Genomic DNA, 17710 nt, shown 5'->3' on the forward strand with positions numbered 1-17710 from the left:
CGATGATGTTTCGACCATTCGACTAACATATATTTTCGAACGAATACGAATGCCACAAATACGATAGCGACACGAACGTAAACAATAAGGAGAGTAATATTGGCTACTACGAGAATGCGAGAGGCGTGAAAGAGAGAATGAAAATAACCGACGAACAACTATGGCAACAGTGTACACCAATTGTCTAGACCGAACCGCAGTTTAGTGGTTGGTAAGTGTGTATTGGTGTGCGATTCTAGCAGGAAAAATAAAAACTGCTGCTCATTAGAATATCCTATTGGAAAGACTATCTACTTGGAAAACAGGAACTCCGAATTGTTTTCCGACGGTCCATGTAAGAAATTACTGAAAGATTACTCAATAGCAAGTTGCTTATTTAGCATCGATTGTTGAGTTTCGTTGACATGATCAAACGATGAACGCGGCTTACTCAATCCTAACGCAGTGAACGGAACTCTCGCTGTTCGGATGGTTAGGTTAGCTTAGCAACAATGACAAATGGCAACTGAACGAAAAATGGTTGAAATGGTGAAAAATCTCTCAAACTCTCAAGTGAAAAGTAGTCCAGGTTAACCGGTATTTTTTCTCCCTCTGCTCATGCTCATGGATGGGATATGGGAAATCGGTTTGACTTTGCGTCGTATAAACGGTTGTTCGTTTCTACCTACCACCATCCGAGAGGTAAACAATACGTACATGAAAAAAAAAAACTTAACGACAAAAGTAAAAACCAATCTTTATATGATACCTTCCCGTTATTGTACGTGTTTCAAAACGCTTGTGCCTACAAAATTGAAAAAATTTGTCTTGTGTTTTCTTTTCCGCAATTTTCAGTAGCAAGCAATTTTGTGAATCGCATACCTCAGTTGCACTATTGCGCAAATTGTGTGTGTGTGTGTGTGTGTGTGTGTGTGTGTGTGTGTGTGTGTGTGTGTGTGTGTGTGTGTGTGTGTGTGTGTGTGTGTGTAGACTGCCATGAACAACATGTTCCAACTTATCGCAAACAGAGGTGCGTTGGGAGAGCGAGAGAGAGAGAAAAGCAAGTTAGAGAACATAAGAATGAACTTTATTATGACTGAGGGAAAAACCAATACCCATACATTGAAGTAAACCAGTATGACGTTGATATACATATGTATTGGTGTATGTTTTTGGAAAGCGGAAAATCTTCTTTTTCGTTCTTTGTCTCCGAATTCATCTCCTTTCATTGATAATCGATGGATGAGTGATAAATGATGAATGCTAACTCAAATCGCTATTAAAATATAAATCACCACTCGCAAAATCGAACAAACTAATGTTTTCTGTCCTGCAGGTACAAATCTAATTGTTCCTAACAAGCAAACAGTAAACTTCGGTTGCTAGAGATGATGTCCGATTTTGAGACATTTTCGTTATTTTGGCACAGGAGATTTATTCTTCTCGAAAACCTGCGATTTTCACGAAAACAAACACACACGCACGCGCGCAATCAAATGAAAAAGTGCATGTTCGAAAGAAATTTACATTTGCTTGTCGTCTTCGTGATGAAGTCTTACCATCAAAGCATCATAGAAGAATACTTTACTATGGGACGCCTTTTCAAAATTTACCCTCTGAGAATGTGATAAGTTTTTTGTTTTATCAATGTCTTCTTTCGCCGTTCTTCGGAAAAGGCGGGAAATCTTTGGTCATCCCTGTACAAAAGTAGTGCCTAAAACAATTCGCTCTCTCTCGCTTCCGCAACGGTGTGTGGCTGGTTTCAAGGAATTCAGTTCCAGCATAATGTAATGCACAAATTGGATGAGATTGTTCAAAACAACTAAACTCACTCAAACCAATTGCCCAGCACCTTCCCTCTATTGCACTTTCTTTCACAAACGGCCACCACCATCACAATCGAAACGAGTAAAGAAGAAGCAAGCAAAACAACACACGAGAATTCGAATTTAACACTTTGTGTAGATTTGTTTGTGGCCCTTAAAAGGGCCGTTTGTTAGTTCTCGCATACACGGGGTCGGTGTTGTTCTCAGTTTACTTGGAGCTGGTGTACTTGGTGACGGCTTTGGTTCCCTCAGAAACGGCGTGCTTGGCCAACTCTCCTGGCAAAAGCAGACGAACGGCAGTCTGAATTTCGCGAGAGGTAATCGTCGAACGTTTGTTGTAATGAGCCAAACGCGATGCCTCGGATGCAATGCGTTCGAAGATGTCATTGACGAAACTGTTCATGATGCTCATCGCCTTCGAGGATACTCCGGTATCAGGGTGGACCTGCTTCAACACTTTGTAGATGTAGATAGCGTAGCTTTCCTTCCTGCGGATCTTCTTCTTCTTCTTATCACCCTTGGCGATGTTCTTCTGGGCCTTGCCGGATTTTTTGGCCGCCTTTCCACTAGTTTTCGGTGCCATCGTTCTAACGTTGACGTGCGTTCAGAGTAGCTGTTTTCACGTAAATGACGCTAGCTCGCCCAAGAAACCCCGTTTTATACCTGCTACAGGCAACGCAGTAGGGACAGCCCCTTTGTCAAAATTTGATCCTCTTTTGCGCTTTATGCTCTGCCTATTCGCAGAACGAGAAACAGCGAGATGGTATAAAACAGAGGGTTAGTACTGCGGCAGCCAGTATTACCGAGTTAGCATCCTAGCTGTTAGCATCGTTTCGTGGATTTTTTACGAAAACAAAACACATAAAAGAAAATGTCTGGCCGTGGCAAAGGAGGAAAAGTTAAGGGAAAGGCAAAGTCCCGCTCGAACCGTGCTGGTCTGCAGTTCCCAGTAGGCAGAATCCACCGTCTGCTTCGGAAAGGAAACTACGCCGAACGTGTCGGTGCCGGTGCACCGGTCTATCTGGCGGCAGTGATGGAATACCTGGCCGCCGAAGTGCTGGAATTGGCCGGTAACGCTGCCCGTGACAACAAGAAAACGAGAATCATCCCTCGTCATCTGCAGCTGGCCATCCGTAACGACGAGGAGTTGAACAAACTGCTCTCCGGAGTTACCATCGCACAGGGCGGTGTACTGCCAAACATCCAGGCAGTGTTGCTCCCGAAGAAAACCGAAAAGAAGGCCTAAATTGCACTTGATTCGCACTGAAACCAATCGAAAAAACGTCCTTTTCAGGACGACCACAATTTTCTGATAAAGAACTTATAGAAATTTACTATTTTACTATCGATCAATCATATTTACTCATGCAAGCGCCATAAGACTTGTTTTTTTTTCCATAGCTTCTAGGATAATTTCCCACATTACAAGTGAAAAGTCGATGGTCGGTGGTCGATTGCGCTGGAGAATAGATTTATTTTTTTTTTACCGATCAAGCAAGGTTGGTTGAATGAAAACGACAATCGTCTGGAGAGTCAAGCTACTAAATTAAATATGATTATACGAAAAACCGCGTACAGAGCGATACCGTGTCCGAACTGGCTCTACACTAAATGGAAACTATAACGGCATTCATTTTCCAAGAAAAGGAAAACTGGGATAGTTTTAAAATACAAATATAATTGGGAACAAAAACATCAACCATTTTTATTGATGAATTTTCGCAAGCTAGATTTTTACGAACGGACTTCATCAATCATCGTGCATAAACCGTCCGCATTTTCATTTGATCACCTACCGATCCTTTCGTCGCTGCTTACCGACTGAGCGAACGAACATATTTGATTGTACTACAAGAGAAGCATGCGCGTAGCAGCGGGGTCGGCTCTATGGCTGCGCACCAATTTATCCACTATAGCGTGTCGGTGAAGCACACGCTCAGAAAGTAGTGCTGCTGTGATGGATAAAAGCATACTTTTTTTTTTTTTCTTACTGTGCAGTTTTGTTGAAGCGGACTACCCAAAAGCGAGCGAAGTAGGAAATATCGATTAATTCTTTGCATGGATTTTTTGGTAGTCCTGAAAAGGACTGTTTTGTTGAACACCGTCGAAATAAGAACGGTAGAATTCGACATGATGATGATGACTGACTGACGATGGGTCAATTTACTTCTTGGCAGCCACCTTCTTCGGGGCAGCTTTTTTGGCTGGCGCGGCCTTCTTTGGCTTCGGGGTCTTGGGCTTGTTGGCAGCGGCTTTCGATGGCTTGGTAGCCTTCTGCTTCGGTGCAGCAGCCTTCTTGGCGGCCTTGGCTGGTGCTGCCTTAGCCTTCTTTGCAGCGGCGGCTTTCGGCTTTTTCTCACCTGCAGGCTTTTTGGCCTTCGGTTTCTTCTCGCCAGCGGGTTTCTTGGCAACCTTTTTCTTCTCTCCGGCAGCCTTCTTCGGTTTTTTGGCAGCAGCCTTCTTCGGCTTCTTCTCGCCAGCCGGTTGCTTGGCACCGGCTTTGATTTTGAACGAGCCGGATGCACCGGAACCCTTGGTCTGGGTGAGCTTTCCCTTCTCGACGCCAGATTTCAGGGCCTTCTTGATGAACGGGGCCAGCTTGGCGACGTCGCACTTGTAGTTGGCGGCGATGTACTTCTTGATGGCCTGCAGCGAAGATCCGTTGCGTTCCTTCAGCGTCTTGATGGCAGCCACTACCATGTCATTGACTGGTGGATGTGTCGATGGCTTCTTCGGTTTTTTGGCTTCTCCCTTGGCGGCTTTGGCTTTCTTCGGTGCCTTGGCCGGTGAAGCAGCAACCGGAGCTGCGGCCGATACGTCAACAGCGGTTTCAGCCATTTTTTCTAATGTGCACTTTTCTAAAGCAGGTAGAACGAGCGAACGACTAAGCGAATACAAACGAGTGTGTGAATGCAGTAGAATCGTGCGATACGTTCGGGCACCGAATCCGTCGGCCCTGTTAGGGAATACGCACATGACGGTTACCATTCGGTGCTAGGTAGGTGTAGGTAATTTTTCTGGACTATTGTTTTTAAATTGTAAACAATGAATCGACAGCAGCGGAAGTATCGCCAAAGAGTGGTTTTATGTTTGCTACGATGTTTGAACTTTCTGCTCCACCATTCGCGAACAGCCGGACGGGCAGTGATGATAGCGAAATATGCATTCAATATCGGACAAACGGTACATGCTTATTTCGAATTGTCAAAAATAGTAAAACAGTACCATTTAAACAATGCGGACTCCAACGAAACATGGTTCATTGGGAAGAGAAATATTTTCTCTTGACAACTAACACAACCCGTTCGATGACGGTTGCGACGCGCACGAGATTGAATCGGTCAAACTTGAACCTGCTGTCTGGCGCAAATCGATCAAACGACCAAAACGCAGTACGAACCGGTGACTAAGCTTTTCAATTTTTCCGTGTTCTGCATTTGGAAAATACAATTTTTAAACAATTTGACTAACAGATATGTTACGTGAGCATAATATTTCCGAACATGCCTTCCGAAATCTGGAACACGATGGCACTGCCAACGAATAATGCTGGCCAACGTCGCCAACGCCCGGGCGTGTCGGTTGTTCTGAAAGCATTTTGGTTACTATTTTTTGTAATGAACTTGTTTTGCCATTTGAATTTGGTTCATCTTGCAAATATTAAACCTGAACATCAGGACAGGTCAATTCCAAGAGAGAGGATGTTTAAAAATTTCGACAGTGAAAAATTAGAATCAAACAAACCGAAGTCCTTTCTAACACAACGAGTCAAATGTGTGGTGTGTTGTTCACGTACCACAAACGGCTGGCTGGGCTGAGAATATTTGTCATCAGAAGCAAAAACCAAAAAACAATCTTTCCCAAATCAGAATACCGGAATTGTGGAGCGCATTTAGGATTTTACATGCAAAATATACGGTGCAAGTATTACCATTAAATAATAATAATAATCCTTCGACACCTCCATCTGTCTAGCGTGCGTGCCAGACATAGTCAGTCTCTCAGTCTCAATCGATTGGCAACAAAGAACTCGAGCAGTGATTTGATTTGATACCGAATTTGAGTGTTGCTTATATTTGATAGATATTGGCCGAAAATTGTCACGTACCGGAAGAAAGCACCGAACCCAACCGAACATTAGCCTACTATTCAAAGATTGGCAATTGCTGTGTATTTCTTTCGCCAGAAACATCCCCACCAGTCGTCTGGGGATGGGACGTTGACTATGTCAACGGCAAGCAAGCGTCTGTCGGGGTAGTCTTGGAACGAAACAAATTGGTATTTTCATGATTTTGAACCAATATTGTATAGTATAGTGTATTGAGAGTAGCAGTAGCAGAGTAATACTAGTAACTGGTGGCCGAATCCCGTCAGAATTGTCAGGCAGTCAGTCACATGGCATGACACGGCGAGTGCACGATGTGTTGCAAGCTGGGTTACAAATTTTGCTGAACTATGTAACAGGGAAGCAATGTGTATTGTCTGTGCTGCTTGTCTGTCAGCAGGTCGTCTATTCTCCTCTCAACTGCTACTTTAGCAGAAACAAAAATGAAAGACCAAAAAATAAGGAAAACATTTCAAACACCTATAGATTACTGACTTTCCATATGGGGCATGAATTGTGCAACGGATCGGATGTCATTTTCTGTGCGCGCGCAACTTGTGTGTGTGTGTGTGTCTGAGTATATGATTGTTTAAGGGAAAATATTCGAATTCGTAAACTCGTTGGTAATTGATTGGGTGGCCCTGAAAAGGGCCTTTGGGGTATATGTTGTGAGATCAAACGAAAGCCGATAGCCTGTTTAAGCACGTTCGCCACGGATCCGACGAGCCAGCTGGATGTCCTTTGGCATGATGGTAACACGCTTGGCGTGGATCGCGCATAGATTGGTGTCCTCGAACAAACCGACTAGATAGGCTTCGCTGGCCTCCTGCAGTGCCATGACGGCGGAACTCTGGAAGCGAAGGTCGGTCTTGAAATCTTGGGCAATTTCACGCACTAAACGCTGGAACGGCAGCTTGCGAATCAACAGCTCAGTCGATTTCTGGTAACGACGGATCTCCCGAAGGGCTACTGTTCCTGGCCGATAACGATGGGGTTTCTTCACTCCGCCAGTAGCAGGAGCACTTTTGCGAGCAGCCTTTGTCGCCAGTTGCTTACGAGGAGCCTTTCCTCCGGTCGATTTACGAGCGGTCTGCTTGGTACGAGCCATTATTTCTTTCTTTTGCTTATCCTTTCTCTCTACACCGTACTGTACGCGTTGAAAACAAAACACAGAATGAGCTCAAAACGGACCTGGCTGGCTGTTTTATACCTGCCCGACCGCTCTGAAGCAGCCAATCAGCACAAAGCAAAGCACGAAACGGACCCTCTCGGTAGGTATAAAAAAAAGCACCGGTCTGCGAAGTGGCATTAGTTTCACTTGTACTGTCTTACTTGCAAGAACAAGCAGCTAGCAGAGAAAAATGACTGGTCGCGGCAAAGGAGGAAAGGGACTCGGAAAAGGAGGCGCCAAGCGTCATCGTAAAGTGCTTCGTGATAACATCCAGGGAATTACCAAGCCCGCTATCCGTCGTCTGGCTCGTCGTGGTGGTGTCAAGCGTATCTCCGGTCTGATCTATGAGGAAACTCGTGGAGTGCTGAAGGTGTTCCTGGAAAATGTGATCCGAGATGCAGTAACCTACACTGAACACGCCAAGCGCAAGACCGTCACCGCCATGGATGTCGTGTATGCTCTGAAGCGACAGGGTCGCACTCTGTATGGTTTCGGAGGTTAAACGTCGTAACGAGAACACACATAACATAATACGGAAGGATAAAAGGCCCTTTTCAGGGCCACCAATATGTTTCGCAAAGAATTAGTTAGCATTTGCTGGTATTCATTATAATCTATAATCATGATGATGATGATGATGATGGTGGTGGTGGTGATGATATGAGAATAGTAAGAAGTGTGCAATAGAGTAGTGAGTAGTGTGAATTCAACCGGGTTCGAAACTGACTAGATTTTTCAGTCCAACAACTAGGTTTTCAAACAAACAATTTAACCAGCAGTCGTTAGGGTGGAAACTGGTTTTCGGTTTCGCATCAAGCAAACACGACATTATTATTTCTGGTCGGTTGTGAGTTTCAAACTGCTGTTGACACTTGAGTACTACTTAACGCGCCGCTGAAAAACGTAACATTTGAGAAAAGAAATTAGTTATGTTGTTTAACATGAACTATCTTTTCGAAATCATTCATTCCCATTCAACTGTTCTGGTCAACTGTCAATGCTGTTGGCTTCGAATTTCGACTATACAACATGCAGCATTTGCTCAAAGCCGCCTAGGATAGAAAAACGATTGCTGTTGATATGTCATTGGTTGGTTTACAGTAGCATGCATGTGTATGTGTAGCAATTTGTTATTTGGTTGGTCGACCAAGTCTGTCGATTGGTCCGAAAAGTAATCGATACTTTTCTTTATTTCGAAACCAACATATTTTTGCTCCGAACAATATATTGTCCATATGGCATGGATGAATACTCCGAAACGCGAGAACAATTGTACCTGTGTTGTTCATAATTTGTTCTGTTTTTCTCGTTAGGTGTTTGTTGGCTGATGAAAGTAAAATCATCAACGAACAAAATGTGTTTGGTGATTGAATGAGGGAAATATGCGAACTTAACACTTTGTGTAGATTTGTTTGTGGCCCTTAAAAGGGCCGATTATGCTTGGCGATTCGTATGCACACACACGATCGGGGGGGTTTGGTTGTTCTCACTCAGTTTACTTGGAGCTAGTGTACTTGGTGACGGCTTTGGTTCCTTCCGAAACGGCGTGCTTGGCCAACTCTCCTGGCAAAAGCAGACGAACGGCGGTCTGGATTTCGCGAGAGGTAATCGTCGACCGTTTGTTGTAATGGGCCAAACGCGATGCCTCGGATGCAATGCGTTCGAAGATGTCATTGACGAAACTGTTCATGATGCTCATCGCCTTCGAGGATACTCCGGTATCAGGGTGGACCTGTTTCAACACTTTGTAGATGTAGATAGCGTAGCTTTCCTTCCTGCTGATCTTCTTCTTTTTCTTATCTCCCTTGGCGATGTTTTTCTGGGCCTTGCCGGATTTTTTGGCTGCCTTTCCACTGGTTTTCGGTGCCATCGTGCTTGACGGTTCTCGTACGTTCAGAGTAACTGCTTTAACTTAAATGACGCTATTTGCCATATGACAGCTCGTTTTATACCTGCTATTGAGAGCGGCGCATGGACTGCCCCTTTGTTAGAATTCCTTTTCCTGTTCGCAGAACGGGAAACAGTGAGACGATATAAAACAGAGGGTTAGTACGGCGGCAGCCAGTATTACTGAATTGGCTGTCTAGTCGTTAACAGCATCTCGTGGATTTTTTACGCAGAAACACGCACACACAAAATGTCTGGCCGTGGTAAAGGAGGAAAAGTTAAGGGAAAGGCAAAGTCCCGCTCAAACCGTGCTGGTCTGCAGTTCCCAGTAGGCAGAATCCACCGTCTGCTCCGGAAGGGAAACTACGCCGAACGTGTCGGTGCCGGTGCACCGGTCTATCTGGCGGCAGTGATGGAATACCTGGCCGCCGAAGTGCTGGAATTGGCCGGTAACGCTGCCCGTGACAACAAGAAAACGAGAATCATCCCTCGCCATCTGCAGCTGGCCATCCGTAACGACGAGGAGTTGAACAAACTGCTCTCCGGAGTTACCATCGCACAGGGCGGTGTACTGCCAAACATCCAGGCAGTGCTGCTCCCGAAGAAAACCGAGAAAAAGGCCTAAATTGCGATTTCCGGAACATATTGGTGTTACCCCCCTTACAGAACCCGTCCTTTTCAGGACGACCACCTCACTGTGATAAAGAAATATTTAAGATTGCTTTGAATTAAAGATTGCTAAAGTTGTGATACGCCTGGAAAGTATAATGCGCAAATCAAGTATAGCGACCTTTGTTCATTTTCGTTTTCGGAATTTTACCCTGAATCGGTGTATCTACCTGATGCGAAAATGATGTCCGCTTTTTCAGTGTTTGGAAAACAGAAGACAAAATCGGTCATACCAGACGAATCGGAATTTTAGAATGATCGATGTGAGTTCAATGGCGAAAATCTTTCCCATCGATTTACCGGAAAATGCAGCCATTAAAACATCCAAACTTGATCATATAATCTTAGAGAAAGTGTCGCACGAGAAATAAGAGAATAATTTTCGTTCGTATCCGTGACGACACACCGATCCAATATAGCGCATGTATCTGTGTCATCGGTCGGCATCATCTCATGAATGGTGACGACCGACTAGAAAAAAAGAAGAAGAAGAAGAAGATATCGTAGCTACCACCATGATGGTGAATAAACACTGCCACACACACAGGCCAAAAACAAATGGTAATGTAATGTGTATATGAGGAAACGAAAATCAAGCTGTACCTAAGTTCAGCCATCGGTCTCAGAACCGGAGGGCAAGGTCGCATAATCAGGAATCAGAACAAATTGGCTCAAATGGCACGTTCCCCTTGATATTTGGAGATTTGTGCCTTGCCATCAATTTGTTTTTAGCATCATTTTCCCGATATATAAGAGGGAAGGATTGAAAGGAAATGGTAAGGGTTGAACTAGGAGGATGGGAAAAATTGACGACACAAAAACACATAAAAGCAGAAGTAAATTCTGCACCCCTAAGGGATGCTGAACAATCTGCTGAGGATCACATTTAGTGGAAGCAGAAGGAAATTCTGAACCTCTACGAGGTCCCGAACAGTCTGCTGTTAATAAAACCTCCAACCCCCGAGAGGATTTAGAGATCTTACAAAAGCGACACCATTCTGCACTCCCGGAAGAATGCAGAACGACTCGCAGTATGTACGAGCAGAAGTAAATGCGGTACCCCCCAGAGGATGCCAAACAATCTGCCAAACCCTATTTAAGGTGAATACAGAAGGGATTCATTCACTCCAGGAAGAACGATGAACCCTTCTGACTATAGCTCCTTACCACATTGGGTGAGAAACGAGAGAATATCCTTCAATTTTAGCTCCGCATACACAGACTCAACCATGTATGGAGAACCAAAAACCCGGATACGTAGCTGCGTCAATGCGGGACAGTTACATATCAGATGATATGAAGTACCATAATCGCATTCACACAAATCACACGAATAATACTCAGCACGTTGAATAGTAGCCATGTGATAATTGAGTTTGCAATGTCCAGTCAGAGCTCTGACCAGAATACTTCAATGATACTTGGAGAAATGCAGTAGACACTTTGACATTTTCAGATTTAAATCTGGTAGAAATGCTTTTGTCTGAGCGCAAGTTTGCAAGCTGCGCCAGTAGCTGGCATGTTTGGATGCAGCCCAAGAACGTATCTTGTGCTTTATCCAACTAGTTGAAAGTGGTAAAGCTGGTTCAGGACCAACGAAATCATTCGTTGCACCAGCTCTAGCCAACTCATCAGCCCATTCATTTCCAGTAATACCAGAATGGCCGGGTACCCATATGAAGTAAACAGCATTTGAAATGCTGAGGTCTTCAATTTGAGTTCGACATGCGATCACTAGATTCGACCGTGAGTCATTCGAACTGAGTGCTTTTAAGGCTGCCTGACTGTCGGAACAAAAATAAATACGTTTACCACAGATCCTCTGCTGAAGTGCCGATTGTACTCCACACAGAATTGCGTAGATTTCTGCTTGGAACACAGTACAGTATCTACCAAGTGAATGAGACTGCTCCAGCCTATTTCACGACAGTAGATACCAGCACCAGCACGACCATTCAACAGAGAACCGTCCGTAAAACAAACTATGTGTTCATCAAGTTGTCGTTCCAGACAACCAGACAATCATTCCTAACGAAGAGGATAGCTCACTTTGAATGTTTTAAAAGGAAAACTGCATGTGAGAGTTAGGTCACTAGGAGCGAGTAAATACTCATCCCACGGAACCATTTGAGACCACAAGCGAGTGTGACTGGTAGCATATTCTAATGGGTTACTGTTCCAAAGCCCTGTAACCCTAAGACGGTATGCACAAGATAATGCTTCTTGTTTTAGGAACACATATAGTGGTTTAATGCACAGCAGTAGGAGTTGTCGTGAATGCTCCTGTCATCGCCATTAGGACCATCCTTTGGAGATGATTTAGCTTTGACTGAACTGTTGCGACTTCTCCTTTCTGCCACCATACAAGACATCCATATGCTAAAATTGGTCTAACGATAGTTGTGTAGATCCAATGAATATATCTGGGTTTGAGTCCCCATGATTTTCCAAAAGCTCGTCTGCATTGGCCGAAAGCCATGCAAGCTCTTTTAATCCTGAAATCAATGTGAGCAGACCAATTCAGTTTTGAGTCAAGAATAACCCCGACGTATTTAACTTGATCGACCACAGTGACCCCTGAAGCAAAGAACTGCAACGGACGAGCTCCTGTAATTATCCTACGATGAGTGAAAAGCACCATTGATGTTTTGCCCGGATTTACAGATAATCCAAACCTGACAACACCATTGTTCAACAGATCGCAGGGCTTGCTGCATTAAATCAAAGAGAGTGTTAATGCTTATACCGGTCATCAATATATGATAATCGTCGGCAAAACCATAAGTCGGAAATCCAAGGTTATTAAGTTTCCTTAACAAACTATCAGCGACTAGGTTCCATAAAAGTGGGGATAGTACACCACCTTGAGGACACCCACAGACACTCAGCTTTCTAATCTCTGGCCCGCCGAAGCGATGATCAAAGAAGTTGATTGCTAAGCATTGCGTGTATCCAGTAAGGGAAAAACCCAAGATATTCCGTTCACGACTGCAATGTTTAACCTCCTGCAGCCATTCAGCCATCGGCACGGAAATACGGAAAAATAAGTTCAGCCATCGGTCTCAGAACCGGAGGGCAAGGTCGCATAAACGCGCGCGTGCGTGTGTGTGTGTGTGTGTGTGTGTGTGTGTGTGTGTCTGTATATTCATTTACATTACATTAGCGGCCCCTACACGTGGCATTGTTTATTATTGACAACCAAAAGCATCGTCAGTACCACCAATCCAATTAGCTTGGTAACTTGTGTCGGTATTTTTCGAGAAAACGTTTAGAGCTTTAAGTATTGCAACTGAATATTGAAACATTGAGAGAAGAGTTCATTAAACAGTACACTCTCGCCAATGAAAGTTTTGTTGGATTGGCGAATAATTTTGATTGTTTGAACATATTTTCATCAATCCGATGATGTTTCGACCATTCGACTAACATATATTTTCGAACGAATACGAATGCCACAAATACGATAGCGACACGAACGTAAACAATAAGGAGAGTAATATTGGCTACTACGAGAATGCGAGAGGCGTGAAAGAGAGAATGAAAATAACCGACGAACAACTATGGCAACAGTGTACACCAATTGTCTAGACCGAACCGCAGTTTAGTGGTTGGTAAGTGTGTATTGGTGTGCGATTCTAGCAGGAAAAATAAAAACTGCTGCTCATTAGAATATCCTATTGGAAAGACTATCTACTTGGAAAACAGGAACTCCGAATTGTTTTCCGACGGTCCATGTAAGAAATTACTGAAAGATTACTCAATAGCAAGTTGCTTATTTAGCATCGATTGTTGAGTTTCGTTGACATGATCAAACGATGAACGCGGCTTACTCAATCCTAACGCAGTGAACGGAACTCTCGCTGTTCGGATGGTTAGGTTAGCTTAGCAACAATGACAAATGGCAACTGAACGAAAAATGGTTGAAATGGTGAAAAATCTCTCAAACTCTCAAGTGAAAAGTAGTCCAGGTTAACCGGTATTTTTTCTCCCTCTGCTCATGCTCATGGATGGGATATGGGAAATCGGTTTGACTTTGCGTCGTATAAACGGTTGTTCGTTTCTACCTACCACCATCCGAGAGGTAAACAATACGTACATGAAAAAAAAAAACTTAACGACAAAAGTAAAAACCAATCTTTATATGATACCTTCCCGTTATTGTACGTGTTTCAAAACGCTTGTGCCTACAAAATTGAAAAAATTTGTCTTGTGTTTTCTTTTCCGCAATTTTCAGTAGCAAGCAATTTTGTGAATCGCATACCTCAGTTGCACTATTGCGCAAATTGTGTGTGTGTGTGTGTGTGTGTGTGTGTGTGTGTGTGTGTGTGTGTGTGTGTGTGTGTGTGTGTGTGTGTGTGTGTGTGTGTGTGTGTAGACTGCCATGAACAACATGTTCCAACTTATCGCAAACAGAGGTGCGTTGGGAGAGCGAGAGAGAGAGAAAAGCAAGTTAGAGAACATAAGAATGAACTTTATTATGACTGAGGGAAAAACCAATACCCATACATTGAAGTAAACCAGTATGACGTTGATATACATATGTATTGGTGTATGTTTTTGGAAAGCGGAAAATCTTCTTTTTCGTTCTTTGTCTCCGAATTCATCTCCTTTCATTGATAATCGATGGATGAGTGATAAATGATGAATGCTAACTCAAATCGCTATTAAAATATAAATCACCACTCGCAAAATCGAACAAACTAATGTTTTCTGTCCTGCAGGTACAAATCTAATTGTTCCTAACAAGCAAACAGTAAACTTCGGTTGCTAGAGATGATGTCCGATTTTGAGACATTTTCGTTATTTTGGCACAGGAGATTTATTCTTCTCGAAAACCTGCGATTTTCACGAAAACAAACACACACGCACGCGCGCAATCAAATGAAAAAGTGCATGTTCGAAAGAAATTTACATTTGCTTGTCGTCTTCGTGATGAAGTCTTACCATCAAAGCATCATAGAAGAATACTTTACTATGGGACGCCTTTTCAAAATTTACCCTCTGAGAATGTGATAAGTTTTTTGTTTTATCAATGTCTTCTTTCGCCGTTCTTCGGAAAAGGCGGGAAATCTTTGGTCATCCCTGTACAAAAGTAGTGCCTAAAACAATTCGCTCTCTCTCGCTTCCGCAACGGTGTGTGGCTGGTTTCAAGGAATTCAGTTCCAGCATAATGTAATGCACAAATTGGATGAGATTGTTCAAAACAACTAAACTCACTCAAACCAATTGCCCAGCACCTTCCCTCTATTGCACTTTCTTTCACAAACGGCCACCACCATCACAATCGAAACGAGTAAAGAAGAAGCAAGCAAAACAACACACGAGAATTCGAATTTAACACTTTGTGTAGATTTGTTTGTGGCCCTTAAAAGGGCCGTTTGTTAGTTCTCGCATACACGGGGTCGGTGTTGTTCTCAGTTTACTTGGAGCTGGTGTACTTGGTGACGGCTTTGGTTCCCTCAGAAACGGCGTGCTTGGCCAACTCTCCTGGCAAAAGCAGACGAACGGCAGTCTGAATTTCGCGAGAGGTAATCGTCGAACGTTTGTTGTAATGAGCCAAACGCGATGCCTCGGATGCAATGCGTTCGAAGATGTCATTGACGAAACTGTTCATGATGCTCATCGCCTTCGAGGATACTCCGGTATCAGGGTGGACCTGCTTCAACACTTTGTAGATGTAGATAGCGTAGCTTTCCTTCCTGCGGATCTTCTTCTTCTTCTTATCACCCTTGGCGATGTTCTTCTGGGCCTTGCCGGATTTTTTGGCCGCCTTTCCACTAGTTTTCGGTGCCATCGTTCTAACGTTGACGTGCGTTCAGAGTAGCTGTTTTCACGTAAATGACGCTAGCTCGCCCAAGAAACCCCGTTTTATACCTGCTACAGGCAACGCAGTAGGGACAGCCCCTTTGTCAAAATTTGATCCTCTTTTGCGCTTTATGCTCTGCCTATTCGCAGAACGAGAAACAGCGAGATGGTATAAAACAGAGGGTTAGTACTGCGGCAGCCAGTATTACCGAGTTAGCATCCTAGCTGTTAGCATCGTTTCGTGGATTTTTTACGAAAACAAAACACATAAAAGAAAATGTCTGGCCGTGGCAAAGGAGGAAAAGTTAAGGGAAAGGCAAAGTCCCGCTCGAACCGTGCTGGTCTGCAGTTCCCAGTAGGCAGAATCCACCGTCTGCTTCGGAAAGGAAACTACGCCGAACGTGTCGGTGCCGGTGCACCGGTCTATCTGGCGGCAGTGATGGAATACCTGGCCGCCGAAGTGCTGGAATTGGCCGGTAACGCTGCCCGTGACAACAAGAAAACGAGAATCATCCCTCGTCATCTGCAGCTGGCCATCCGTAACGACGAGGAGTTGAACAAACTGCTCTCCGGAGTTACCATCGCACAGGGCGGTGTACTGCCAAACATCCAGGCAGTGTTGCTCCCGAAGAAAACCGAAAAGAAGGCCTAAATTGCACTTGATTCGCACTGAAACCAATCGAAAAAACGTCCTTTTCAGGACGACCACAATTTTCTGATAAAGAACTTATAGAAATTTACTATTTTACTATCGATCAATCATATTTACTCATGCAAGCGCCATAAGACTTGTTTTTTTTTCCATAGCTTCTAGGATAATTTCCCACATTACAAGTGAAAAGTCGATGGTCGGTGGTCGATTGCGCTGGAGAATAGATTTATTTTTTTTTTACCGATCAAGCAAGGTTGGTTGAATGAAAACGACAATCGTCTGGAGAGTCAAGCTACTAAATTAAATATGATTATACGAAAAACCGCGTACAGAGCGATACCGTGTCCGAACTGGCTCTACACTAAATGGAAACTATAACGGCATTCATTTTCCAAGAAAAGGAAAACTGGGATAGTTTTAAAATACAAATATAATTGGGAACAAAAACATCAACCATTTTTATTGATGAATTTTCGCAAGCTAGATTTTTACGAACGGACTTCATCAATCATCGTGCATAAACCGTCCGCATTTTCATTTGATCACCTACCGATCCTTTCGTCGCTGCTTACCGACTGAGCGAACGAACATATTTGATTGTACTACAAGAGAAGCATGCGCGTAGCAGCGGGGTCGGCTCTATGGCTGCGCACCAATTTATCCACTATAGCGTGTCGGTGAAGCACACGCTCAGAAAGTAGTGCTGCTGTGATGGATAAAAGCATACTTTTTTTTTTTTTCTTACTGTGCAGTTTTGTTGAAGCGGACTACCCAAAAGCGAGCGAAGTAGGAAATATCGATTAATTCTTTGCATGGATTTTTTGGTAGTCCTGAAAAGGACTGTTTTGTTGAACACCGTCGAAATAAGAACGGTAGAATTCGACATGATGATGATGACTGACTGACGATGGGTCAATTTACTTCTTGGCAGCCACCTTCTTCGGGGCAGCTTTTTTGGCTGGCGCGGCCTTCTTTGGCTTCGGGGTCTTGGGCTTGTTGGCAGCGGCTTTCGATGGCTTGGTAGCCTTCTGCTTCGGTGCAGCAGCCTTCTTGGCGGCCTTGGCTGGTGCTGCCTTAGCCTTCTTTGCAGCGGCGGCTTTCGGCTTTTTCTCACCTGCAGGCTTTTTGGCCTTCGGTTTCTTCTCGCCAGCGGGTTTCTTGGCAACCTTTTTCTTCTCTCCGGCAGCCTTCTTCGGTTTTTTGGCAGCAGCCTTCTTCGGCTTCTTCTCGCCAGCCGGTTGCTTGGCACCGGCTTTGATTTTGAACGAGCCGGATGCACCGGAACCCTTGGTCTGGGTGAGCTTTCCCTTCTCGACGCCAGATTTCAGGGCCTTCTTGATGAACGGGGCCAGCTTGGCGACGTCGCACTTGTAGTTGGCGGCGATGTACTTCTTGATGGCCTGCAGCGAAGATCCGTTGCGTTCCTTCAGCGTCTTGATGGCAGCCACTACCATGTCATTGACTGGTGGATGTGTCGATGGCTTCTTCGGTTTTTTGGCTTCTCCCTTGGCGGCTTTGGCTTTCTTCGGTGCCTTGGCCGGTGAAGCAGCAACCGGAGCTGCGGCCGATACGTCAACAGCGGTTTCAGCCATTTTTTCTAATGTGCACTTTTCTAA

The 17710-nt window shown here is 44.2% G+C and overlaps 8 protein-coding genes and 1 pseudogene across 8 annotated transcripts; 4 read left to right on the forward strand and 5 right to left on the reverse strand.

Annotated features, from left to right (window-relative positions):
• Positions 1-2013: 2013 nt before the first annotated feature.
• LOC131425509 (histone H2B-like) lies at positions 2014-2388 on the reverse strand. The gene has a single exon (XM_058587450.1). It carries the CDS (start codon positions 2386-2388, stop codon positions 2014-2016), a length of 375 nt encoding a protein of 124 aa, XP_058443433.1.
• Positions 2389-2676: 288 nt separating this feature from the next.
• On the forward strand, positions 2677-3051 carry LOC131425511 (histone H2A). The gene has a single exon (XM_058587451.1). It carries the CDS (start codon positions 2677-2679, stop codon positions 3049-3051), a length of 375 nt encoding a protein of 124 aa, XP_058443434.1.
• A 917-nt stretch (positions 3052-3968) lies between these two features.
• On the reverse strand, positions 3969-4643 carry LOC131425506 (histone H1B-like). Its single transcript, XM_058587446.1, has one exon. It carries the CDS (start codon positions 4641-4643, stop codon positions 3969-3971), a length of 675 nt encoding a protein of 224 aa, XP_058443429.1.
• Positions 4644-7271: 2628 nt separating this feature from the next.
• Positions 7272-7545, forward strand: LOC131425513 (histone H4-like; annotated as a pseudogene).
• Positions 7546-8576: 1031 nt separating this feature from the next.
• On the reverse strand, positions 8577-8951 carry LOC131440544 (histone H2B). Its single transcript, XM_058611918.1, has one exon. The coding sequence runs from the start codon at positions 8949-8951 to the stop codon at positions 8577-8579; it is 375 nt and encodes a 124-aa protein (XP_058467901.1).
• A 267-nt stretch (positions 8952-9218) lies between these two features.
• LOC131440553 (histone H2A) lies at positions 9219-9593 on the forward strand. Its single transcript, XM_058611932.1, has one exon. It carries the CDS (start codon positions 9219-9221, stop codon positions 9591-9593), a length of 375 nt encoding a protein of 124 aa, XP_058467915.1.
• A 5463-nt stretch (positions 9594-15056) lies between these two features.
• On the reverse strand, positions 15057-15431 carry LOC131440559 (histone H2B-like). The gene has a single exon (XM_058611946.1). It carries the CDS (start codon positions 15429-15431, stop codon positions 15057-15059), a length of 375 nt encoding a protein of 124 aa, XP_058467929.1.
• Positions 15432-15719: 288 nt separating this feature from the next.
• LOC131440561 (histone H2A) lies at positions 15720-16094 on the forward strand. The gene has a single exon (XM_058611958.1). It carries the CDS (start codon positions 15720-15722, stop codon positions 16092-16094), a length of 375 nt encoding a protein of 124 aa, XP_058467941.1.
• Positions 16095-17011: 917 nt separating this feature from the next.
• LOC131440569 (histone H1B-like) lies at positions 17012-17686 on the reverse strand. The gene has a single exon (XM_058611969.1). The coding sequence runs from the start codon at positions 17684-17686 to the stop codon at positions 17012-17014; it is 675 nt and encodes a 224-aa protein (XP_058467952.1).
• Between the last annotated feature and the right edge of the window lie 24 nt (positions 17687-17710).

The sequence above is a fragment of the Malaya genurostris genome, chromosome 1 (assembly GCF_030247185.1).
Source record: "Malaya genurostris strain Urasoe2022 chromosome 1, Malgen_1.1, whole genome shotgun sequence".
In the NCBI taxonomy this organism is placed as follows: Eukaryota; Metazoa; Arthropoda; class Insecta; order Diptera; family Culicidae; genus Malaya; species Malaya genurostris.

Bases quoted from the DNA above. Each gene is read 5' to 3' on its own strand.
- LOC131425509 (XM_058587450.1), bottom strand. From the start codon at position 2,388: ATGGCACCGAAAACTAGTGGAAAGGCGGCCAAAAAATCCGGCAAGGCC.
- LOC131425511 (XM_058587451.1), top strand. From the start codon at position 2,677: ATGTCTGGCCGTGGCAAAGGAGGAAAAGTTAAGGGAAAGGCAAAGTCC.
- LOC131425506 (XM_058587446.1), bottom strand. From the start codon at position 4,643: ATGGCTGAAACCGCTGTTGACGTATCGGCCGCAGCTCCGGTTGCTGCT.
- LOC131440544 (XM_058611918.1), bottom strand. From the start codon at position 8,951: ATGGCACCGAAAACCAGTGGAAAGGCAGCCAAAAAATCCGGCAAGGCC.
- LOC131440553 (XM_058611932.1), top strand. From the start codon at position 9,219: ATGTCTGGCCGTGGTAAAGGAGGAAAAGTTAAGGGAAAGGCAAAGTCC.
- LOC131440559 (XM_058611946.1), bottom strand. From the start codon at position 15,431: ATGGCACCGAAAACTAGTGGAAAGGCGGCCAAAAAATCCGGCAAGGCC.
- LOC131440561 (XM_058611958.1), top strand. From the start codon at position 15,720: ATGTCTGGCCGTGGCAAAGGAGGAAAAGTTAAGGGAAAGGCAAAGTCC.
- LOC131440569 (XM_058611969.1), bottom strand. From the start codon at position 17,686: ATGGCTGAAACCGCTGTTGACGTATCGGCCGCAGCTCCGGTTGCTGCT.